The 23,317-nt window shown below is 42.8% G+C and overlaps 1 protein-coding gene across 1 annotated transcript in view; it reads left to right on the forward strand.

The window, feature by feature from the left end:
• KATNAL2 (katanin catalytic subunit A1 like 2) overlaps positions 1–23,317 on the forward strand; it is a gene marked incomplete at both ends in the record, with an annotated part of 35,055 nt that overhangs the window by 5,668 nt on the left and 6,070 nt on the right. Inside the window, 12 exons of the mRNA XM_084278252.1 lie at positions 2,926–2,996; positions 3,452–3,618; positions 6,193–6,235; positions 6,653–6,776; positions 8,432–8,542; positions 10,001–10,099; positions 10,958–11,035; positions 13,156–13,254; positions 13,755–13,818; positions 15,065–15,183; positions 17,208–17,299; positions 19,149–19,259. Of these exons, the coding sequence (XP_084134378.1) occupies positions 2,926–2,996; positions 3,452–3,618; positions 6,193–6,235; positions 6,653–6,776; positions 8,432–8,542; positions 10,001–10,099; positions 10,958–11,035; positions 13,156–13,254; positions 13,755–13,818; positions 15,065–15,183; positions 17,208–17,299; positions 19,149–19,259 (1,178 nt within the window). The remainder of the gene's footprint in view (positions 1–2,925; positions 2,997–3,451; positions 3,619–6,192; positions 6,236–6,652; positions 6,777–8,431; positions 8,543–10,000; positions 10,100–10,957; positions 11,036–13,155; positions 13,255–13,754; positions 13,819–15,064; positions 15,184–17,207; positions 17,300–19,148; positions 19,260–23,317) is intronic.

Consider the following 23,317-nt stretch of genomic DNA (forward strand, 5'->3'; position numbering starts at 1 on the left):
GCATTACTGCCAAGTATCATCAGGAATACACACATGCTGTGCAAGCAGTATATAAACCACTGCTCTTTCCCCATGCACTAAAGAGGTGACAGGATTTCATGCCCACACTGGGTCCTTATCAAACATGCTGAAACATCAGCATCCTGAAAGAAAAAGAAGTAATTTATTTGCCTAAATGTGGGTTTGGCCATACCTGCTTCTTCTGTGGCCCCAGCTTCAGATCCCAGGGAGACAGACCAGAGTCAGTATGTTGGTTTCTAGAGCTTTCCTTGTAGCAACATCTGTTATGACCCTAAAACCTCAGGGCTTCTCTGCAGACACTCGGTGTATGTTAGAAATGACAAAGGTCCTAAAAACAGGACTGAAGGTAGACACGTAGTGGAGCAGTAATTTATTATACGTTCTTGCAAGAGCAGGTGACCCAACAAAGTAGGCACACCTTTGGTCAGAGCTTGCAGCACTTTTATACCATACATCTATACATATTCATCACCTGTCCAGCTTCCTATTAAGATGAGTTCCAAGAGGTGGTTTCCATAAACTCCTCCCAATTGCGTCTGCGCACTGTCCTGTGGTAGTGGTCGTCGGGGGTCTCAGCGATGAAGGTTTGGAGTCTTCCTCAGGTTGAACCTTTCACCTCCTTCCTCTGTTTAACTATGGATTTTACAGGCTCAGCCAAGGCGCCCCATCCACAGCAGTACACAATATAATACACATGGCATGTCTGGGACATTCCCACTTCCATTGGTGAAGAAAATTTAAATGTAGGAGTCCTTTTGTCTGGGACAACTGCTTACTGGCAAGTAGTTGTCTTTATCTTAACTTTCCAGGCAACTGACAGGGCCTAGGGCTGAAGGAAGTCAAAGCTCCATACAGGTTTCAGATTGCACATGTTAATTTTGTGAAAGGTTTGTTCACTCCTGATCAAAATGATTAGATTTATCGAGACCCCACATCGAGACCCCACATCGAGACCCCACATCGTTTTTCCTGTTTGACTTGATGTACAATCAACATGATTGAAGCCTGTTCGTTGAGCCTGATTTCCTTAAATTCCAGCCCATGTCCTCAGTCACGATTTAACCCCTTATCTCATTGTCCAGGATCATCTGTATCTTTTAGCAGAGCTATGTACTCAAATTGAACCCTTATTTGAGAACAGTATTCCCCCTTATTTTATGTGCTATCCTAAATTCCCTACGCAGGATCTCTGATGAGGCAGCCTGAGTCCTTTAAGTCAGTAAAGAATACAATAACATTTTTCAGTTTGCAAAAGCAACATTCCTTAGCGCTTTCCACAGTGTAGAAGGCATATTACATCAGAGTAAGACTTCATTCCAGTATCTTAAGATCTTGATGTCTGTTTCCAGTGTCCCTTTTGCCACATTTGATACTGCACTGTATGCTCCCCTGGGTGTAGCTTTACTGAATGATGGCAAAGATGGCTTGTGCTGCCTTGTTTTTATTACTGAACCATTTGTGAAGGCCTTTTTGCTCTCCAGTCTGTGTGAAGAAATCCATGGGACAGGCTTCTGTGTGTCAGGAGCTGACTTTGGTCCCTCCTGTGTTAAACAAGTCTGGTCTTATCCCAAAATACTAATTCTTCAAGTGCTCTGTATTTCATCTGTTATGTATATACATATCAAGGTCCATTAAATGGAAGGTGCCAGCAGTATACAGCTGGTCTTTGTAGCGTAGTTATGCAGGTCCCAGACCTGTTCACTGAATCACAAGGTTGGAAAAGACCTTTAACATCATCGAGTCCAACTGTTCCTGTCCTGTGCTAAACCAGATCCCTGAGCACCTCATCCCCCTCTGTTAAACACACCCGGGGTGGGGACTCAGCCCCCTCCCTGGGCAGCCTGTTCCAGGCCCTGACAACTATTTCAGGGATGAACTTTTCCCTCCCAGCTGAGCTGACCCTGCCCTGGGGCAGCTTGAGCCCATTGCCCCTTGTCCCATCTCCTGTCCCCTGGCTGCAGAGACCATCGCCCACCTCTCTGCACCCTCCTGGCAGGGCAGGGGAGGTGGGGAGAAGGTCTCCCCTCAGCCTCCTCTTCTCCAGGCTCAACACCCCCAGCTCCCTCAGCTGCTCCTCAGAGGATTTGCCCTCCAACCCCTTCCCCAGCCTGGTTGCCCTTCTCTGGACTCGCTCCAGGACCTCAATGTCCTTCTGATGGTGAGGAGCCCAGAACTGGACCCAGCACTCGAGGTGCAGCCTCACCAATGCCCAGTACGTGGGGCACAATCCCCTCCCCAGACCTACTGGCCACACTGTGTCTGACACAAGCCATGATGCCATTGGCCTTCCTGACTGCCTGGGCACACTGCTGGCTCATGGTCAGTCTGGGGTCACCCAACACCCCCAGGTCCTTCTCTGCCTGACAGCTCTCCAGCCAGTCTCCCCCAGCCTGTAGCTTTGCATGGGGTTGTTGTGTCCCATGTGCAGCACTCTGCTCTTGGCATTGATATGCCTCATCCCATGGGTCTCAGCTGTGTTCCCCACCCTCCCTTCTCCAAGCATTTGGAAAACAGGTTTCTAGTTTCTAGAGAGAAGGATTCAGCCACGCTGGAGCACAAGATTTCCTTGCATAGCCCTTGGAGATGCTGTGCATGAGGTTTGCAAGAGTCCTCCCCTGAAATTCACAGCACCCTGAGATCCATAACCATAGTAAAGGGAGTAAGTTCATTCTTCAGCCTCAGAGTAATTTTCTCTTCTCTAGGCTTCTACCCATCCAGTAGCCCTGATAATGTGTAAGAAAAATTATGTTGGAAACCACTTTACTTCTTATTAACAGTGAGTTGTTTTACAGTTCTTACATGCTGTTGTCTTAATTTGTTTGTTTCCACAGGCTACATTTAGATGCTGTTTACAGCAATAAAGAGAATATTACATTTGATCTAGAGTTCTGTCTTAATTCACAGGATGAGATGCGAACAGAAGCTCGTCGAAAAAATCTCCTCATTCTAATTTTGCATTATTTAATGGAGGAAGGGTATGTCTTTTTAAATAATAGTGCTTGGCATTTGTGGGGTTGTGCATGTCTGACATCTTGTAGTGTGTCCTCCTGTCCTCTGTTGGGTGCATGGACAGCAGGGCCCTTTGGTTTGATGTGAGGAAGAGGTAAACTAGTGTTACATATATTACTAGTTTACTGTGGTAAATTTTGTCAATTTCTGGAACACAGTTATCTTATATAATTTAAAAATAGACCAATCAGAAAATGGCTTTTAAATATACTTTATGCTTTTATAATAGATAGAGTTGTGGAGAGGTTAAAAATACTGTATAGTTACTAATGATATAGTTTGCTTTTTCTCTTAAAAATCAACATAATGGCTTTCTCAGCTTTTTGCTGATTTGGGTTTTTGTGTGTGTGTGTGTGTGTGTTTGGATGCTGTTCTGTTTGTTTGTTGTTTTGTTTTTGGTTTTTTTTTTTTAAATTACCAGGTATGTCGATGCTGCAAATGCTTTGGAACAAGAGACAAAATTAAGTTTACGTGGCTTTGAAGTTTGTGACAACATTGATCTTGAGACAATTTTGATGGAATATGAAAGCTACTACTTCGTGAAATTTCAAAAGTATCCTAAAATTACCAAAAGGGTCCTTGGCACTGGTATGTGGCTGTTTTCCATAAAGAAAGCTTTTGTTTCTCAAAGCCTAAAATGTGTATATTTGTCTGATGTACTCACCACAGTTTTTGTCTATGTTGTTGTTTAATGTTTGAACTCTCTTACAGAGAGAGCACTCTAGCTCTAGCACATAGGACATAAGAATTGAGAGATGGGGCTTTGAGTCCTTTTCCCCTCTCTTTTTATGTAAAGGAACAGGAAGGTGATACTTGTCTTTTAAAAGCTACTATGATATTGAAAAGTGTCATACAAGTACAAAATGTTATGGCTTAGATATCTTAGCTTTCTTCTCATGGGGGGAGAATAATAAGTCTGTTCTATTTTGGATTTAATTTTTAAATTAAAATAAATTAAATGCTGTATCTTAGTTCACCCAAGCTATGCTTAGAAGTTTATCACCACTAGTCTCATTCACCATTTATCTTGCACATTTTCATATACTAAAGATGATGTGGCAAACAAACAGTAGGTTTGTTTGCCCCAAAGGACTTAAAGTCTGAGCTATAAATGAGTGCTATAGAATCATAATGTGAGCATGTTGTTGTGACCCTGAGAGCCAGAATGGTTTTGGACTTGAGCACAGAATGTAACTTTTAGAACCTGTAAGAACAACTATGTAAGAATCAGTTATGAGGAGCTTGGAGGGCACAGAAAGCTCCAACTTGTTTGTCTGGTAAGAAAAATACAATCATCAGAGGAGGGGATGATTGGCCAGGGAACATCTCTCAGCAGTTGTCATCATTTCATGTGGCTGCCAGCAACTTTGAAATCACAGGTAAATGAAACATATTGATATAATAAAATTACTATATAGTGAAATGTGCTAAAGCTACTAGTCTTCATTACATTAACAGTGATGCAGCAGATCAGTACTAGCTGGGAGCAAACATCATCTGCATGAAAAAGAGATTTAGGACTAGAACCTATTGATTGGTGTTGATACAAAGAGAAGCAGCCTTGCAGGACAAGACAGAAGCGATTTGTTATGAATCAAGAAGGGAAATGTATTACAAAGCATTTATCACATCATACTTAGTCAAACTGAGTGGTAGGCAAGACTGGTCCATGAACAATTCCCAAAAAGCCAGTCAATCTCTTGGGCACATAAAAGCTTTTCAGTACCTGTGCTTTGGTCAGTAAAGCCAGTCAGACATGGGGTACTGAGCCATTACCCAAGCCCAGAATTCAAGCCATGCCAGCAGGGATGTATCATCCTTCTTCCCTGAAGCCTAAACAGCCTCCCTCCTGCATGTATCTCTGTTGATAATCTGCTGCCTGATGGTCTGCAACCTGCCTTAAACTGTGTCTGTGCTCAGATCATAGTGTGCAGATTCACAGATTCGTTGGGGTTGGCAGGGACCTCTGGAGATCATCTAGTCCAACATCCCTGCTAGAGCAGGATCACCATGAGCAGGTGGCACAGGGAGGCATTCAGACAGGTCTTGAATCTCTCCAGAGAAGGAGACTCCACACCCCCCTGGGAGCCTGTCCCAGGGCTCCCTCACCCTCACAGTGAAGAAGTTTTTTCTCATACAGAGATGGAACATCCTGTGTTCCAGTTTGTGCCCCACTGGCCCTCACCCTGTCACTGGGCACCACTGAGAAGAGTCTGACCCCTCCCTCTAGACACCCAGATTCTCACATGGTTAATGTAAAATAACCCTTCCTGAACACCCACCCTTCCCAGTGAATTCTTTGCAGTGCTCTCAGCAAGAGCTACACAACCAACTCATCTCCACGCTGAACTGCAGCTGTGGGAGTACCCCAGGATCATGAGGTTCACGTGTAGGCTTCACATACACCATGTCCCCCAGTTCCTTCAGTGAAACAGCTGTTCAGGAAGGGTTATTTTACATTAACCATGTGAGAATCTGGGTGCAAGATCATGGTACAGAGAATACTAGCAGGAGATGTATTTCAGAGCAGCTAGGTGTGTGATAGTGTGATACAAACCCACAGCTTTATGAGGTCACATCTGGGCTTTGTGAGTTTGACATTTTGTGAAAACAAAGATTTTCAATGACATAAAATCTTTCCAATTACATAAATGCAGAAAAATAACATAGTTTGATAACTGTTGTATGTATAACCATGACATTTATGCGCTCTTGGTATATTGAACATGATAAAATTGCTATTAAGAGGCATAAGGCAAATTCTTATTTTCCATTTCAGCAATGAAAAAAAAATAGTAGCATTAAATAAGCATTGTGTGTGATATATTAAATTAGCTTATTGGGCTTAATTTAATTTAATTTCTGGTAGAGTCCATTTTGCAGTGAAAATGATACTGGTTTTAAAATGTCAGCAAAGAAACCAAGGACTGAATGGGCCTAAAATGTAACAAGCCTGAAGCCAAGCTGCTCTCTCCAGCATCAGTTTGTCTTCAGAACATTTTTTGCAAGCTTGCATTGCTTATAATCATGCTGTTCCTGTTTATCTGTTGTTATTTCCAAGCTCATTAGTGTGTGCTCAGAAATATTTTTGAAAGGGGGAAAAAATAGTTGCCCCTTTTATATCCTTAATTATTTTCCATTTCAATGTTAATTTTGCCACAGCAGAAAACAAACCACAGCTGAGAAACAGAGGAAGACCAGGAAGGTAAGAGACACGTGTGAGGGATTCTCTGTGCAGAAAATTTTCCCATAAAAGCAATATGCAGCATGGGTAAAATAATTTTGTGATGCTGTAGGAAGACTAAAGCCTAGGGTCACACTGCTGACCATGTGCTGCATTTTTCTGAGTCTTTTAGAGGAAAATAGAGACTTATTTCCAAAACAGAGGTGCAAACAATCTACAAAGCTTCTGTAGTAATGGACGGTGACGTGTCTGAAAGCAGCGAGCACTGAACTTTGCTGTGACTGAGACTGATGCCTTAACTTCAGTGGGAGCAAAGTTAGCCCATAACTGCTTTATTTGAAAACTCTGCTTTTTAATCTTTTGGAATATTGTAGGAAAAAAAAAAAAAAGAAGTTGTGAAAGCCTTTCAAGATACAGGGGTATTTTTTTTAACTCTAGGGCAGCAAGCTCTTCTCAGAATCTCCCAAGGCTCAAACATCAGACAGTGCAACGACCGTTGTCAAAAACTTCACCTGGGAGTACAGCAGAATTTAAATCATTCACCAAGGAGACCCCCAAACAGGTTTAAATGTGTTTTATCTTGGCAGCACTACAGTTTAAAATAAGGTGATTTTATTTTGAGAGGCTACAGGCAGCAAGAGGATGGGAGTTACACAATTCGTAATGGCATGGCTAATGGAGTTTACTTGTTATGTAGTTTAAGGAGTATAGATGCCAGACTTGAGGAGAATGTGCTTTCTTTCTGTGAGCTGAGGAGCAAGTCACAGGCAAGAAGTAGAGGACAAGGAGTAATATTGTTCAGCCTCCACTGAGAGCAGAGTTTTCCCTTTAACACTAGTAGATTAATCTTTCAGGGCCAGAAAGCCAGACAAATAAACCAAGGAGAAAGTCTGCGGTTAGTCATAAGCATCTCCTCTTGTATAAGGTGTTTGAGATTTGGGGGAGTAATTTGGCTGTATAGTTTTCAGTTCTGTGAGTCTCATTTTGGTAAGACTGCTGTGAGAATGACTGTATTCCCATCCCTTACAGAAGAGAGAGCAGAAACAACGGGTTGCTGGGCAAGCATTGAGCCTCTTTTCTCCTTTTCCTTATCCCTTTCCTTTCTTCTTTTCCCTTTCCTTTCTTCTTTTCCCTTTCCTTTCTTCTTTTCCCTTTCCTTTCTTCTATTTCCTTGCCTTTCCTTACCTTCCCTTGCCTTCCCTTGCCTTTCCTTGCCTTCCCTTGCCTTGCCTTTCCTTGCCTTGCCTTGCCTCCCCTCGCCTTGCCTCGCCTTGCCTTGCAACAGGAGGAGATTAGCTTCTCCTCCTGTTCAGTATACAGTCTAGACCAACCCTAGCCAGACCAGAAGGACAACATGGCATGGAAATCAAAACACAAGCTCCTATTTCTCTAATGGTGCACAGGGTACAGTGAGGCCAGCGTGAGGGTTTTTTTGCTTGTGGTTGAGAATTTAACTTTCTTTTTTTTCCTTTCTGAACACACTCTAACGTAAGATGCTCTGTGGCCGAGGGCTTCAAGTGAAACAGGGTTCTGTGCATGCACCAGTTGCTTGCTTGCAAATACAAGTGATGTGAATTTTCAACCTTTTGTGGTTTACCATGGACATGGTGTTTTTCACCTGAACTTTGCGACACACAGACTGAAGGCAGAGGAGAGACCGTGTAGCTCGAGCAGTGCAGAATTTCAGATGTGAAACTAAAATTAACTTCCTCAGCGTGCACACAGACTGATACAGATAAACACACACTACACACACGCTGCTGGAGGGTGAGGTAGTGAGCCACCTTGGAGCAGTGGGTGAGCAGAGCTCCCATACCCCCAGCCATGGAGGGAAGGGTTTTGCACAGCAGGAGCTAGCTGCAGCGGTGGGAGGGAGTCAACATTCACATGGGGATTACCTTAATCATATTCTGTGCAAACCCCAACAGACCTTTTAGTCTCTATGAATCTTTATAGGCAAGTTCAAGTCTTTGGAAGGCTTTAATTTATAGGTGCTTTCCCAGAAATCAGGCATCAAGATCTTCTTTGGTTTTGCTCTTGTGAGACCTATAAGCTTCATCTTCCCTCCCCTCCCCTCCCCTCCCCTCCCCTCCCCTCCCCACCCCTTCCTTCCCTTCCCTTCCCTTCCCTTCCCGTTTCCCTTCCCCTTCCTCTTCCTCTTCCCCTTCCCTCCCCTTCCCTTTTAAACATGTGTTTTACAGTTGTTTTTTCCTTTAGAGCAATGACAGCACAGCTACTTTGGAACAATCTGACTTCGGCTTAAGCATCTCAACCATCAGCAGAACTGGAGGAGATGGCCCTCACCTGAGAAGGGTTGCTGGAAACCTGGTACGTGCTTTTTCAACAGAAATGTGGATGTAGAAAAAAACCCCACATTATTTTTTTCACAAATACCAAATGTGAGCTTTCTGTGTCTATTTTTATATAATTAGCATAGGGTCAGTTTTATGATTCAGGCAGTAGTTCTTTGCATGGGAGGCTCTGCTTGCATTAAATAGTATTTCAGATATTTCTCTTTTTAAAATCCAGTGGTAATAGCTAAACTTGAAGGTATATTTCAAATTCTTGAATGAGATAAGAGGCTCTGCAGCTAAATTATTGCACTGACTGACATGTGAAACAAAATCCAGCTGGAGGCCGGTCACGAGTGGCGTCCCCCAGGGCTCAGTCCTGGGTCCAGTTCTGTTCAACATCTTTATCAATGACCTGGATGAAGGGATTGAATGTTCCCCCAGTAAGTCTGCAGATGACACTAAACTGGGAGGAAGTGTTGATCTGCCTGAGGGGAGGGAGGCTCTTCAGAGGGATCTGAACAGGCTGGACTGATGGGCTGAGACCCATGGGATGAGGTTTAACAAGGCCAAGGGCAGAGTGCTGCACAAGGGACACAACAACCCCGAGCAGCACTACAGGCTGGGGGAGACTGGCTGGAGAGCTGTCAGGCAGAGAAGGCCCTGGGGGTGTTGGGTGACTCCACACTGGACATGAGCCAGCAGTGTGCCCAGGCAGCCAGGAAGGCCAATGGCATCCTGGCTTGTGTCAGACACAGTGTGGCCAGTAGGTCTGGGGAGGGGATTGTGCCCCTGGACTGGGCATTGGTGAGGCTGCACCTCAAGTGCTGGGTCCAGTTCTGGGCTCCTCAGCATCAGAAGGACATTGAGGTCCTGGAGTGAGTCCAGAGAAGGGCAACCAGGCTGGGGAAGGGGCTGGAGGGCAAATCCTGTGAGGAGCAGCTGAGGGAGCTGGGGGTGTTGAGCCTGGAGAAGAGGAGGCTGAGGGGAGACCTTATCACCACTCACAATTACCTGAAGGGAGGTTGTAGAGAGGTGGGTGATGGTCTCTTCATCCAGGGGACAGGAGATGGGACAAGGGGAAATGGGCTCAAGCTGCACCAGGGCAGGGTCAGATTGGATATTCGAAAAAAAATTTTTTACTGAAAAAGTTGTCAGGGTCTGTAACAGGCTGCCCAGGGAGGGGGCTGAGTCCCCACCCCTGGGTGTGTTTAACAGAGGGGAGATGAGGTGCTCAGGGATCTGGTTTAGCACAGGACAGGAACGGTTGGACTTGATGATCTTAAAGGTCTTTTCCAACCTGGTGATTCTGTGACTCAGTGTTCTTTTCCCATTGTTACCACAGACTATGTGGTCAGTTTTTACCATATTTTGGACTCTATGTGCAGCAAGGAAACTCATTGCTGTAATGGCAAGCAAAATCTGGCCCAATGCCATTTTAACAGCAGGTCTGCCATCATGGTAAATCATATTGCATCATTATTCTCTTCTTTAGGGCCAGGTAATCGACATCCATGGGACAATTCAGGATGCTGCCAAAATATCATTGAATGGAATAGCCTTGAACAGCCTTAACTGTGTTCCAGATCCATCAGTAAGTGTTTCTGTTCATATTCCCATCCAATGAAGGTAAGTAACAGTTTTACTAACTGGGAATGAAGTAAAGTACAGCAACAATGTTGTCTTTGTTCCTAAGTGCTAAGAAAGGGCTTAGGTTTCCAAGTAATGTGTTTCCCTCTTGAATGGGCAGTCATCCTTGATAATGGTCTTATTTGTTGACAGTTTTGTACTCTCTGAACATGAAAGTGGGCAACGAATACCAATGATACCTTATGATTGCCCCCCCCCCCAAAAAAAATGTAATTGCAGAAACCAAGAGAAGTTCTGAGGGTGAAATTTTGGTTCCTTTGCAGTCAGTACCTTATATAGTGATCATCTCAGCTGAGACAAGAACAGAGCTCAGGTGGTCAAGAGGAATTTTCTGCAATCATTCCTTGATTCCATAATCCTTCCTTGACACAGGCAGCATCTTTCCTTGATTCCATAATCATTCCTTGACACAGGCAGCATCTTTCATTGATTCCATAATCATTCCTTGACGCTAGACAGTGCATCCAACTTACTTGGTGCCAACCTGCTCAGCAACTGGTATACTTGAAGAGACTTTCAAAACAGAGTGTGAGATGCAGTGACCCACAGTTACGTTTTTCACTCCTAATCTGTGAAGGGCATGTCTAGAACTACATGTGCATGTTCACTTAAATGTTTATTCCCTATTAGATTCTGTCAGCTGAAAAGTTACTGCAAATATGGCTTACTTCAAAGTCTTTCTTATCCATATTCTTACAGCTTTAGGAGTTGATGTTACTGTGATGTACCAACTTTTTTGAAACTATTCCATAATTTGTCTGGTTAAAAATAACTGAAGTCTGACAGGAACTTGTGTTTTTAGGAACGATTATTGAAGCCCCTTGGTGCTTTTACTGGCATGACTGACGAGATGAGAGAACTTGCAACGGTTGTAAGCAAAGTAAGATCAGATCTCTGTTTCAGCTACATGGGGTTATCTTTGTCATCTGAGAATGCTGTTTGTTTCTTTTTACTGTCACTGTGATTGTTCTTCAATGTGCAAGCTGCTTATCTTATCATGCAGCTCCCAGTAAGTCATTTCTTCATGTGTAACAACGCGTCTGTCTGATACACAATCTGAGGAAGTAATTAAGACCGTTTCTTTCTGATGGGGAACATGTAATCTAATCATGCTGTACCCGTGAGACTGTCACAGCTTTTCCCTTTGTTCTTATTGCTACAGAAAATGTAAATACCTCACTGAAAAAGATTTAAATATATTAGCTAATACCAACTCTTATCTAATGTATTATCTAACGATGATCAAATGGTAAAGAAAAACCTTGATTTGACTCTGGGTGCTGCTTCCATTCGAGGCACTGGGCTATGTTCAGTGTGGATGTGGATGGTATCACAACAAGGTTCTGATTCTGAGTGTATCTACTAGGTATCATGTACCAAAATAATTATACATTGATATTCCCACATTCTTTTTAAGACCAGTCCTTTTCAAGACTTTTTAAAACCAGGCCAGTGTTGCTCTGCCTGCATGATCTGAACTCCCTGTCTTTTCTTGCTTGGCACAGTTGAGAGATGCTCTTACTAGAGACTCATCCCAGTACAGAAACTGCAAAGGCAGCCTCAGTAACCCACTCAATCCCAGGACAAACTGGGAATTCTTCATTTAAATTTCCTCCTGGTTTTTAATTTATGGTAAACCTTTAAAATAGTGTTGTTCTTCCTGCTACTTTAGCAGAAAGCAATGGGATTGCTTTAGCCTCCGTTATAGTGTGCTTTTTAAATTGTGCTGGTATGTTCCTAGTTGCTATGGTAATCAACACTGTGTAAATCAATAAAAATAAATAGCATGTGGTATCTATTTCACATCACAGTATAATTTAATTTGGAAACAGTTATGGAAGTCTCTACTTAGTATCATAAATCTGATTCATCTTAATTTACTGTTAATAGAAAGGGAAAGTGTAATCTACTCTATCTAGATAATTTTTCTAATTGTATTAAATCAAATTTTCCCCATGGATATAAGCATGTAATTTTTCTTCAGTCTCTGGGGGCTGCCTGTTTTTATTGGAGAGCAGAATTTATCCCAAGTATTTGTACTGAGGATGTGATACTTTTCTGCAGAATAATTAGCCTCTGGAACACAAAGCCACCAAATATTACTAGGGCAAATGGAAAGATTCACAGAAGATTTGGAAAGTTTGATGAATTAAATGAAATTAATTTAGTGAGCGCTTCAGGGCATAGACTAATTACCGACTATCTTTTGATAGATGCTTAGGGGGAGATTTTCCTCCTGTTACAGAGTTTCTTGCACCTTTCCTTGCAGCATATAAAATCTTGCATAGTGTGGAGTAAATAGTGGTTTCTTCACTGTTACTTAGAACATGAGTAATAACCTAAGTGATAGGTGCAGCCATAAAGCATTGAGTTTAAATCAAGCACAAGTATTTTCATGCCACTCATGATTAAAGTGTGGAGCTCACTGCTACAGAATGAGCATGTTCACAAAAGAGGTAAGAGAAATTCAGGGAAGAATGCATGTCAAAGGATGTTTGAACTCGAAGACTAAGATGTAATTTTAGCTATCAAAGTCCCTTGGTTGAAGATTCTGGTGAATGTAGATGTGAACCCAGGTGTCACTCTTACTGCTTATTCTTCTTTAAACATCCAATACTTGCCATCACCAGAGACAAAACATTAGGGATGGTGAACCTTCATGTCATGATAGCTCTTCATGTGTCAGCTGGGTACTAAAACAAGCTAACAGAAAACAGATCTGAGAGGCAGATCTGTTCAACATACACATTTGGCTGTGTTTGTGCTCTTCAGGAAGCCAGGTGCCTGAGGGCAGGCAAGGCACAAAGTAACAGCTCTGTAGAAATGACTGCTGTGTGTGCTTTCCTCTTGGGAGGTCCCTAGTATGTAGGGTTAAATAATAGAGTTTGTGTTGCCTAATAGTACTCTTACTTTATAACTGAGTCCATTCTTTTACTTTGCCAGAGGTCGTTATCCTAGTGCAGAAGATATTTTATTAACAGGATGCTCTGTATGTTGCAGGACATTTATCTCCATAATCCAAATGTGAAGTGGGGTGATATTATTGGACTAGATGCAGCTAAAAGACTAGTCAAGGAAGCAGTTGTTTATCCCATAAGGGTAAGGTGCCAAACAGCTTTGAGAAAACCAGTGTTGGGCTCATTACTGTTTTCCTTGTAATTACAGTGATATTTTAGAGTTCTCACTATTTCTGTCCTTTTGCAGGCAGTTCATGTTAGACCTGTTCCTGTTTCATCTGACAGTGGTGTGCACATTGCCTTTCAATTTGAAATTCCTATGTTTTGGCTCCTATTCTTTGTTCCCTTTGACAATGTGAGAGGTGCTGAATTTGGTCTGTATTAATTCCATGGGAAATGACTTACAGAAGAGTCATCAAACCAATTGCATTTGAATAATTCACTTAATTTCAGATGGTAAATACAATATTCTTCTCAGTACTCACATCAGATTAGATAGTTTGGGGGGGGTTGCCTCTCTTCACATTTCTTAGGTTTTCTGAATGCCCTGGGAGCAGTGGGGGCTTAGGGGTCTAAGAATCATTTGTATTTTGTAACAGATGATACATTTTTAATCCCTGAATCACTTTTTCCTTTACACAGTACCCACAGCTGTTTACAGGCATTCTGTCTCCTTGGAAAGGGTTATTGCTGTATGGGCCACCAGGTATGAAAAACTTTGTGCCATATCCACTTGTTTGTCACTAATTCTGGTTTTGTCCCACAGATAAATCATTAATAATAATTAGATCAAACGTGTTGATAAAGGACATGCTCTTTAATGTGAAGTAATAGAAGATAATGGTGGATGATGTCTGTCTCTCACTCTAAAACCTGTCCATTTGCCTTTCTCACAACCCTTGGCTATTTTTATATGTGAATCTTCAAAAAAAAAAATCCAGTACTTAAACTAATTAGAGGAGGGAGAACTCATGTTATATCTCTGCTTTTACTCAGCTTGGGCCATTTAACTCAAGTTTGGCTTGACCTGACAGTACAGAGTGTGAATAAACCTGGCATAGACTCCCTTTCTCAAGGAAAATGTCCTGCATTTGGGATGTGTTTTGGAAATGTGCTAGCTGAGTGTTTTCCATCTCATCACAGTTTGGCTGCTCCCTCTGTTCCACTTTGAGACACTCACTGCCACCATGAGTTTGGCTCGGAGGGGACAGAGGGCACAAGTACTGTCTGAGCCAGGTTGCAAAGGCTGCTGCAGCAGCAAACACCATTTATTCCTGTGAATGTTTGGGTCTACTTGCCACAGAATGCATCTGACCTTTCAAACATGTAGTACTTCAGAATTTGATGAAAGGGTTTGCAGTGCTGTATTACCTGAGTTTCTCCAGACAATCCTGTAAGAGCCACAAAGTGATATGAGGGCTGGAGCACCTCTCCTGTCAGGATGGGCTGAGGGAGTTGGGCTTGTTCAACCTGAAGAAGACAAGAGTAGGTTCCAGAGAGACCTTGTTGGGGCCTTTCAATACTTCAAGGGGACTTAAAAGGAAGATGGGGACACACTTTTTAGTAGGGCCTGTAGTGATAGGCAGAGGGTAATGGTTTTAAACAAAAAGAACAGAGATTCAGACTAGGTTCAAGGAAGACATTTTTTTACACTGAGGGAGGTGAAGCATAGGATGCCCAGAGAGGTGGTGGATGCCCCATGGCTGGAAAGATTCAAGGTCAGGTTAGACGGGGCTCTGAGCAGCCTGATCTGGTTGCAGATGTCATTGTCCATGGCAGGGGGGTAGACTAGATGGCCTTCAAAGGTCCCTTCCAACCCAAACCCTCCTGTGCTTCCATGAATTTTCTGTTTTAGTGGTTTTATCTGACTGATAGTAGTATGAGGGGAATTATCCAAACATTTCCATTGTGTTTCTTTAGAAACTGAATTCTTTCAATGCTGTTGTTTGCAGGTACTGGAAAAACTTTACTGGCTAAGGCTGTTGCCACAGAATGCAATACAACGTTTTTTAACATATCAGCATCCACCATTGTCAGCAAATGGAGGGGTGATTCAGAAAAACTTGTCAGGGTAAGAATCATTTTATTCATTATACTTTAACCAACATCAGGTTCCCACTTAAAGAACTGGAGTTTAACACAGTGAGAGTTCCTCTGCCACTCATAATCTTTCCTATCTTGGACAAATCATTTGACTGTCTAGCTCTTAACATGGGAATCACATCACTTCTGCAGGAATCTCACAATGGGTTCTTGACATGGAGTTTTAGTTCTGTAATGTAAGAGGAAGAAGATGTCCTGAAGGCAGCAAAGACTTTTGACTCACTGAATAAGAGACAGGCAAGCAGAGTTCGTAACTAAAGTAGTGTGTGCTTAATGACCCCTTCAAAGCACTTCATATCTGCAAGGGTTGGCTCCTAGGCTCCCTACAAACTGTTATTTAGATTCCCAAATTCCTCACTATTCTTAGCCTTCTAGAATTCTCTTGTCACAAAGATCTTTCAGCCAAACACAAATGTAATGCTTTAAGGAAGGAAGTTTGATGGTAAGTATATTTTTTTTCAAATGCCAGCAGTATGCATGGTTCAGCTGTGGTACAGAACTGTTCAGAGGTTCAGGTGTAGCATCTTTGCCCTAAGATGCCCATCCTAATCCTTATAATGTCCATCGTTTCAGTGTAAGAAATCCACAAGCTTTGGGCCTTCCTGTACTCTCATCTCTTATGCTACACTGCAGATAGATGGAGAGCTTTTGAAAATGAATAACCCTAACAGATTGCAAACAGCATTACAAGCATTGTTAATCTCTCTTGAAATTTAGGCAGTGTCTGCAACATAATTATTCTTTGTGTGTCTTTTAAAATGGTGTATTTTTCTTCTGGCATTCACCTCCTGTGTCACTGATCCTCTTGACATCTGTCTCAGTAGCTTCATAGAAGTTTCCCTTCTGGCAGGAGTAGGGACAGAAGGGTCTGGTTTTTCACACCACGATCTAGAAGGAGCTTTGTGAACATGCTGCAGAGTCTGCAGTGACACTGAATTTGTGGCATTTCACCCTTAGTTTAGAGTGTGGATTGGGACAGCTCTAAGAAAAGTACTCTGTGAATTTGTATTCTGAAATCCTGTGAGGCTGGTGCAGGCATTTTCTGAGGTGTATGTGGGTTTTGTGGTCATTTGGAGGCATGTCTGCTCACCCCATTTTCCTCAGTTCTTAGCTGTCTTGGTATGATTTTATATTTTAGGTTTGTTATAGAAGTGTAGGCTGGTCATGAACTGCTTATGGCTCTGGGCAGATAATTTAAACTCTGTGCTTCATATCCAAAGAGCAGAAAATTATTTATTTATAAATTTTTAAGTGTTTGGATTAAAAGGTGCTGGATTAATACATAATGTGAAGGATATTTATTTACAAACTTAAGGAACTGTTCACTGAAGAAGACCCAACAATATGTACTTGCTGCCTCTCCATGTCTACAGAAACACAGATGAAACTTCTTTCTCCCAAGGGCAGACCCAGATTTTTTTTGTCACCTTAATAATACATTTTAGATTGTTCAAGCAGTGCATGTTTATTTTCACCAGGAAAATGCAAAAAAAAAAAAACCCAAAACAAACCTGCTTGATTCTTATCATGAGAATCAGCCCATTTTCTACCTTTGTGCCCCAGCTGACTTTTAAATTTTATTTTCTCAAATCCTTATTTAAAAAACCACAAATGGACCAACAACAAAAGAGGGATGTTTAATCTCTGGTGACAACTTAGGAGTTCCCAGAATCCTCTGATGGATCATTTTCTTGTATCCCATTAGTCACAGGGTACTCTGATAGGATTTAGCCAGAAAGATTTACATATAAAGACAGGATTACAAGCCTGTGTTCTTTATATCTCCTTTACAAACCTTTCAGAATTTGAGAGGATTCGGGGACCCTCAGCCTACCCACAGCTTTTTCCCAGCATTCAGCCCTTTTTGTCCTAGAAGCTTGGAATGTGGCTACTGTTACTTATCCTCCATGCCAGCAGTCCTTAATGCTTTTGATGTGTCTGTGTGTGTGTTAATTTATCTTTTCTTTCACATTTATTCTTCTCTCTGAACAGGTGTTGTTTGAGCTTGCCCGGTACCATGCTCCTTCCACAATTTTCTTGGATGAGCTGGAGTCAGTTATGAGCCAAAGAGGCACTGCTTCTGGGTAACTGATGAGATCACTTCTTATGGCTTTGGGAGAGTATTTCTCCCTCTTTTACTGCATCTTTTCAATAGCTGCATGTTCGTGTGCTGACCAACGTTTAACCATACAGTGTCCCTGTTAGAAACCAGCCCCAGCTAAACTAAAGCCTCAGGTTGTGCTATAAACTTCACCAGGAGCATGGCTGACTCCCTGAAAGTATTGTCTTCCCAATTTTATTAGACCTGATAATTACTTTGAGTGAGAATGGTAATTTTAAATGACTTTTTAGCTACTTTTTTCTTTAGTTCTGCTGTCAGCTTTAGAAACCTTGGAGTGTCTTATTGTCAGAATGCCTGTTGGCTCCAAAAGTACTGCTCCATGGGAGCATGTGGGGACTGAAAGAGTGAGATACAGCGGTGGTTTGGTTCACAGTAGGTGAGAGCAGCAGAGAAGCAAGCAAGAAAGTCAGGTTGTGTGAAGATCAGCAAGGAGTTATGGGTGCAGCACGACTGTGAGAGGGAGGGAGGTGCAAGAGTGTACAAGCAGCAGTGCTGTTCTTTAAAGTAAGGGATTTGAAGTAGGAATAAAGGCAGTGGCAGGGAAACAACAGATGACCTGTTAGAAATGGATAAGAAGCAGCTGGTTTTGTGACACTTTGGACAGGCTTAGGTGCTGCAGGGTAAGAGATGGAGTGTACACAGCAGAATGTCATTGGCATTAATGGGACAAATTTTGGTGGCATTGTCAGGAATGCTGGATATTATTATTGCCATCCCTTGTGTAGACTGTTTGTAGTTAAAGACAGACTGAAAAGGTTAGGGATGGGAGAGAAGGTGTTGAAATGTTGTTATAACAATTAGGAGCCCATTACAGAGGGTTTTATGTACTGTAAATTATATGCACATAAAGATGTTTCAAGAGAGTATGCCATATCATAGAGATTCAACTTGTAATAATTGTCAGTTAATAGCTATAAATCAGGGGCCATTCTTGCCTTCATATATATATATTTTAAAAGCTCTCATTAACATCACTGGATAATATAATTTAATAAGGATTTTTAATGTAAGAGTATGCAGTCATTTTTCCATATCCTTACTAAACGACATAGCATGGATGTGCAGATGCTTCTCCAGAAACAAGCCATTACACATGAGTTTTAGCCCTTGCCACCCAAGGCCCTGATGTTTTCTCTGCGTTTTCATCCAGGAGTTTCCAAGAACTCCACATCTGGGACCAAGAATTCAAGTTTCCTGCAAAATTGTTTACCTGTATCAGGGTCAGAATTCTGAGCGCTCTCAGTTTGCCTTCTTGTTTCTGAGGAAGGGTCCTTTCCAGGTGGTTGCTGCCCCATTTTTAAATCCCTTTCAGTACAGCACATTTTTCTGTTTGCTTTCAATAGAATGTTTTGCATAATACTGAGCTCAGAAGTAGGTGGTATCCTGGTGTGGCCACTTCACGTTGACTCACACCAAAATGACAGTGGTTGTCCCAAATAGGTGTTAGTTATGGGGTGGCAACTACCACACAAAATTTCCCTTTTCTAAATCAACCAGTCAAAGCCTTAGCTGCTTTCCAGTAAACATCAGCATTGTGTGGAGATTAATGTGAGGGGAAAAAATAAAAATGAGCATTTCCTTTGGATTCAGCAATACTAAATTCTCCTGACTTTAAAGCACTGAAAAGAGCCCTTTTAAGTAACCATTAGAAAGCTTGATTTTAATGCTTAGATGTTAGCTAATGGAGCTTAATCATGCTTTGAACTGGGGCAAAACTGTGACAAGGGCTCAGTTGCTGTGAATGACACTGTATAAATAAAGATGATTACTTTAATGCGCTGAGCAAATGACATTTCTCTGCATCTTGGCAGTGGCGAGCACGAAGGAAGTCGGCGGATGAAAACAGAATTACTGGTGCAGATGGATGGCTTGGCCCGATCTGATGATCTTGTATTTGTTTTAGCAGCTTCCAATCTGCCATGGTAAGAGATCCAGAGAGTACGTTTTGAATACATTTGCATGAGCTTCTAAGCACAGATAAAGATTTTATTTAGACTTCTGCAGGAAAAGCCTTGATATTTGGTTAAAGCCTTTAAAGATTAATTTGAAGCTTTTACTTTTAAACTCTACAATTCTTGCTATTTGTGCCACATGAGAATAATCCATAATAAAGTCAACATATGCTGGTGCTACCAGCTGCTAATATTTAAAATGGAGTATTTGACTTTACAGGCAAGTTATTTACTATGTTTAAGCTAAGAAGGGTTTCAGCCTGGAACTGTAAGGTGCTTAAAACATCTAGTGCTTAGAAGGATACTCCATAAATAGGAAAGTTGGATTTTACTGGTATCAAATGTGACTTTTAAAAGTTGAGGGTCAAAATTCTTCAGTTCCTGTAGCATAATTTAGAACAGAAAAATAAACAGTTTAAGATTGTAACTAGGGCACTTCAACATGTTGGTTCTCATAATGGTCAGGACAGGTATTGAGAATGAGACAGGATGGGGGGTGGAGGGGTCACCTTTGTAGCACAAGGACTGAGGATGTTCCAGGGAGTCCATCAGAGCAGAAAACGGTCAGCTCATGGTCTCCTTCAGTGTCCTCCCACTGCCAGAGCCAGCATGTTGGTCTGGCTTGATCTTTCACCTCAACTAGTGCAGTATGTCTTCTTTCACACAAAACATTATCAAATGGTTGCAGATGATACATGGGGGAAACACAGGCTGTTGGTTTAGCACAGGTATTTTAACAGTCTGATTTGTAGCTCATTAGTCATTTCCCAGTGACTGCCTCCATGGGGAATTAAAGCACATGGATGATGGGCTTGTTTTCAAAGTTAGTTTTCATAGGTCTGGAATTAGTCTGTGGATTTCTGCCTGCCCAGGGATTCCCCCCATCCCTGGGCTACCAATCCATGAACTCTTCAGTAGAACATCTTTTCCTGCCGAGAAATCTGTGTGTTGAAAGCAGAGATGGGAACCTCAGCAACGAGGTGAGGGGCGGTCACAGAGGCAGATGCCTGCAAAAACATGCTAGGCACAAGAAGGTTTGGGTTTTTCCTTCCATGCATGCTTACTGGTCTCCCTGAAGTGTACATGAAGCAGAGAAATGCAAAGTGTCTGCTGAGGGCAGATGGACTGAATGGCTCATGTTTTTGCAGTTTCCTAATCATCACAGAGCTGAGCTCTGTCCTGATACCCATGTCCCCAGAGGCACACAGACCCCGTGGCCCTATTCACTGCCCATGCTAGAGGTGGTCAAGCCAGGAGTCTGAGAAGCCAGCAGCAGTCCTGTTTCCAGGGAACAGCAAACTGTGGCCTGGGAAACATTTGGAGGAGCACAATGACAGGTGTTTGCAGGAATGACCTTGTGTGAGCAGCAGCTCAGCAGCATTTCAAGTGGTGATGCTTAAAATTTGGCTGAGAGGCACAGAGCTCATTGTCCTGACACTCACCCAGCTCCTGCAGTGTGACAGCCACTGAGCAGGGCATCCAAAAACAGCTGGGAGCAAGAGAGGGCTCTGCACTCATGAAAGCACAAGCTTCATTCCTGGATTGTTTCTCATGATTAGTGATTTTTTTTTTTTTTTTCCTGAATCTCATGAGGTTTCCATAGGGAAATGTCTTGGAAAAGCTTCTCTGTGTGACTGAAGGGCTCTGGGCTGTAGCTGGCTGTAGGGAGTGTCTGAGTCTGAATTACCCTGTGTAGTCACAGCTTATAAAAACCCCTCAGCTCCTTGTGCATGTTTTGTTTTCTGTAACATACAACTGCACCTCTTGTTCACAACACACCACCTGACTCTGACTCTGTGATGCTGATGCTCTCTCACAAAGTTTGTGGTAATGCTTTATTGCTCTCCCCAGCTGATCCCCTTTCTTGGCAGCCCTGGCTGAAAGGCCAAGGGACCAGGCAAAGATAATCTAACAGAAGTGAGGTGTTGCTGAAGGTAGTATTTCCAGTCAGTCCCACGTGGCCTGTAAACCTGGCCTGTTTTAAAACATGTTGGTGCTGAGAAACCAGAGTCCTTTGGAGATGCAGGGGGATGTGAGTCCCCAGGTCTCCATGGGTGGGTCTGCCATGCAGTATTTCCTGCATGATCAGCAGAGGGTGTTTTACCCCAGCCCACTGTCTTTCTGGAAGTTCATGGGCAACTTTCACATAACCTAAGTTTGGCATCTAAGGTAGAAGAAGGCAAGATTCCCTTGTCTATGAGACAGTCATAGAATCCCAGGCTGGTTTGGGTTGGAAGGGACCTCAAAGCCCACCCTATCCCACCCCCTGCCATGGTCAGGGACATCCCCCCAGCCCAGAGTGCCCAAAGCCCCATCCACCCGGCCTTGAACCCTGCCAGGGATCCAGGGGCAGCCCCAGCTTCTCTGGGTACCCTGTGCCAGTGCCTCACCACCCTCACAGGGAAGGATTTCTTCCCAATATCTAATCTAAATCTACCTCCTTTCAGTTTAAAGCCATTGAGTTAACAACAAAAGAACAGATGCAGCAGTTGGGAGCAGTTAGGAGACCCACAGGGGTCACTGCTGTTTACCCTACTCATCAACAACTTGAACAATGCAACAGAGTGAACCCTCAGCAGGTCTGCAGATGATACAACGCTGGGAGGAGTAGTTGATAGGCCAGGGGCTCATGCTGCTGTTCAGAGGGACCTCAACCTGCTGAGGAATGAGCTGACAGGACTTCCATGAAAGCTCAAGCACAGTTGATCAAACCCTGGTGCCAGGTTGCACAGGGAGGTTATGGAGTCTCCATCCTTGTTGATGCTCAAAACCCAACTGGATGTGACCCTGAGAAACCTGATTTGAGCAGGATGATCTTCAGCCATCAAAGCAGGGGCCTAATCTAGGGACTGTGAGAGCAAGTCAATGTATTTCATCTGAAGGGGAGAAAGCCTAAGGGGAGCAGTGTCCTAAGCTAGGCATGGAGACACTGCTGCTGCATAAAAACAGGCAGCACGTTACCCTTCACCATCCCTCATTAAAATCAGATAAGTTGAAACAAATATCTTAAGAACTTGCTTGAGAATTACACAGTTCTTCCCTGATGCAAAGGCTGGAGTTTCTCTCCAGTCTACCTCCTGCAAGCCTGTCTTTCCCTCTGCTTTCATCTGCCTCCCACCATGGCCTGCCCAGAGCTGTCAGGCTCTTTAACCAGGAGAAAGGCTGTGTGGGCAACATAAAGCTCACGTAGACATCAGGCTGGTACCTACCCTGGCTCAACAGTTTGAGTACAAAGCCATTTCTGGCTTTTATAGCCATAATAATAGCAGAGTCTGTGTGTTGGTTTGGGGGATTTATGCCTTGGACAAGCTCATGAATTTAAATCAGGATAAAATCCACCCCATTTTGTGTTACAATATCTACATGACAGGAACTGAACAGGATTTAATTACGTTCTGGTCACGTAAGGAAATTCTGAAAAATAAATGGCTACTCTGTGAGCATTTAAATTTGAAAGATAATTAATACATTAATAACCCATTCGTCTCTTTATGGTTCATTAGTAACATGCTTAGAAGTGTTCATGCTCCTGTAGCATCGTTACTCATTTAGAAAGAGAAGCTGAGCAGCGTGTTTCACCTTTCTGTGGTCTCTTCAATTGTCCTGCATGTCACTAAGCTCCACATGTGATGCTGCAGCATGGGGGTATTGAGAGGGATCAGATCCCTGCCTTTCTACCCTTGGGCACTGGTTTGAAAGGGAAAAAAACTGGGTATTTGAAACCCACTGAGGACAACTTCAGAGACAGCAACTGGTCTGAAGGTCATGAACAGCACAGTTTCTCACCACCTGAAGCTGAGGCTCAGCTGGTGCTGGATGTAGGGGTCTTGGAGATGTGTTAATGTAAGTTTGAGGTGCTGCTGCAGCTGCAGAGAGATTCCTGCCTGTGTCTTGGCACCATGTGTCTGTCGTTTACACAACAGATAAACTCTTTCTGGAAAGTCACAGAAGAGTTTTGAGTGTCCTACATGATTGACCTTGGATAACTTTCTAATTCAGCTGATTTCTGCAAAATGGCATCTTCGAAA

This window comes from Gallinula chloropus (genome assembly GCF_964237585.1).
Source record: "Gallinula chloropus genome assembly, chromosome: Z".
NCBI classification, from domain to species: domain Eukaryota; kingdom Metazoa; phylum Chordata; class Aves; order Gruiformes; family Rallidae; genus Gallinula; species Gallinula chloropus.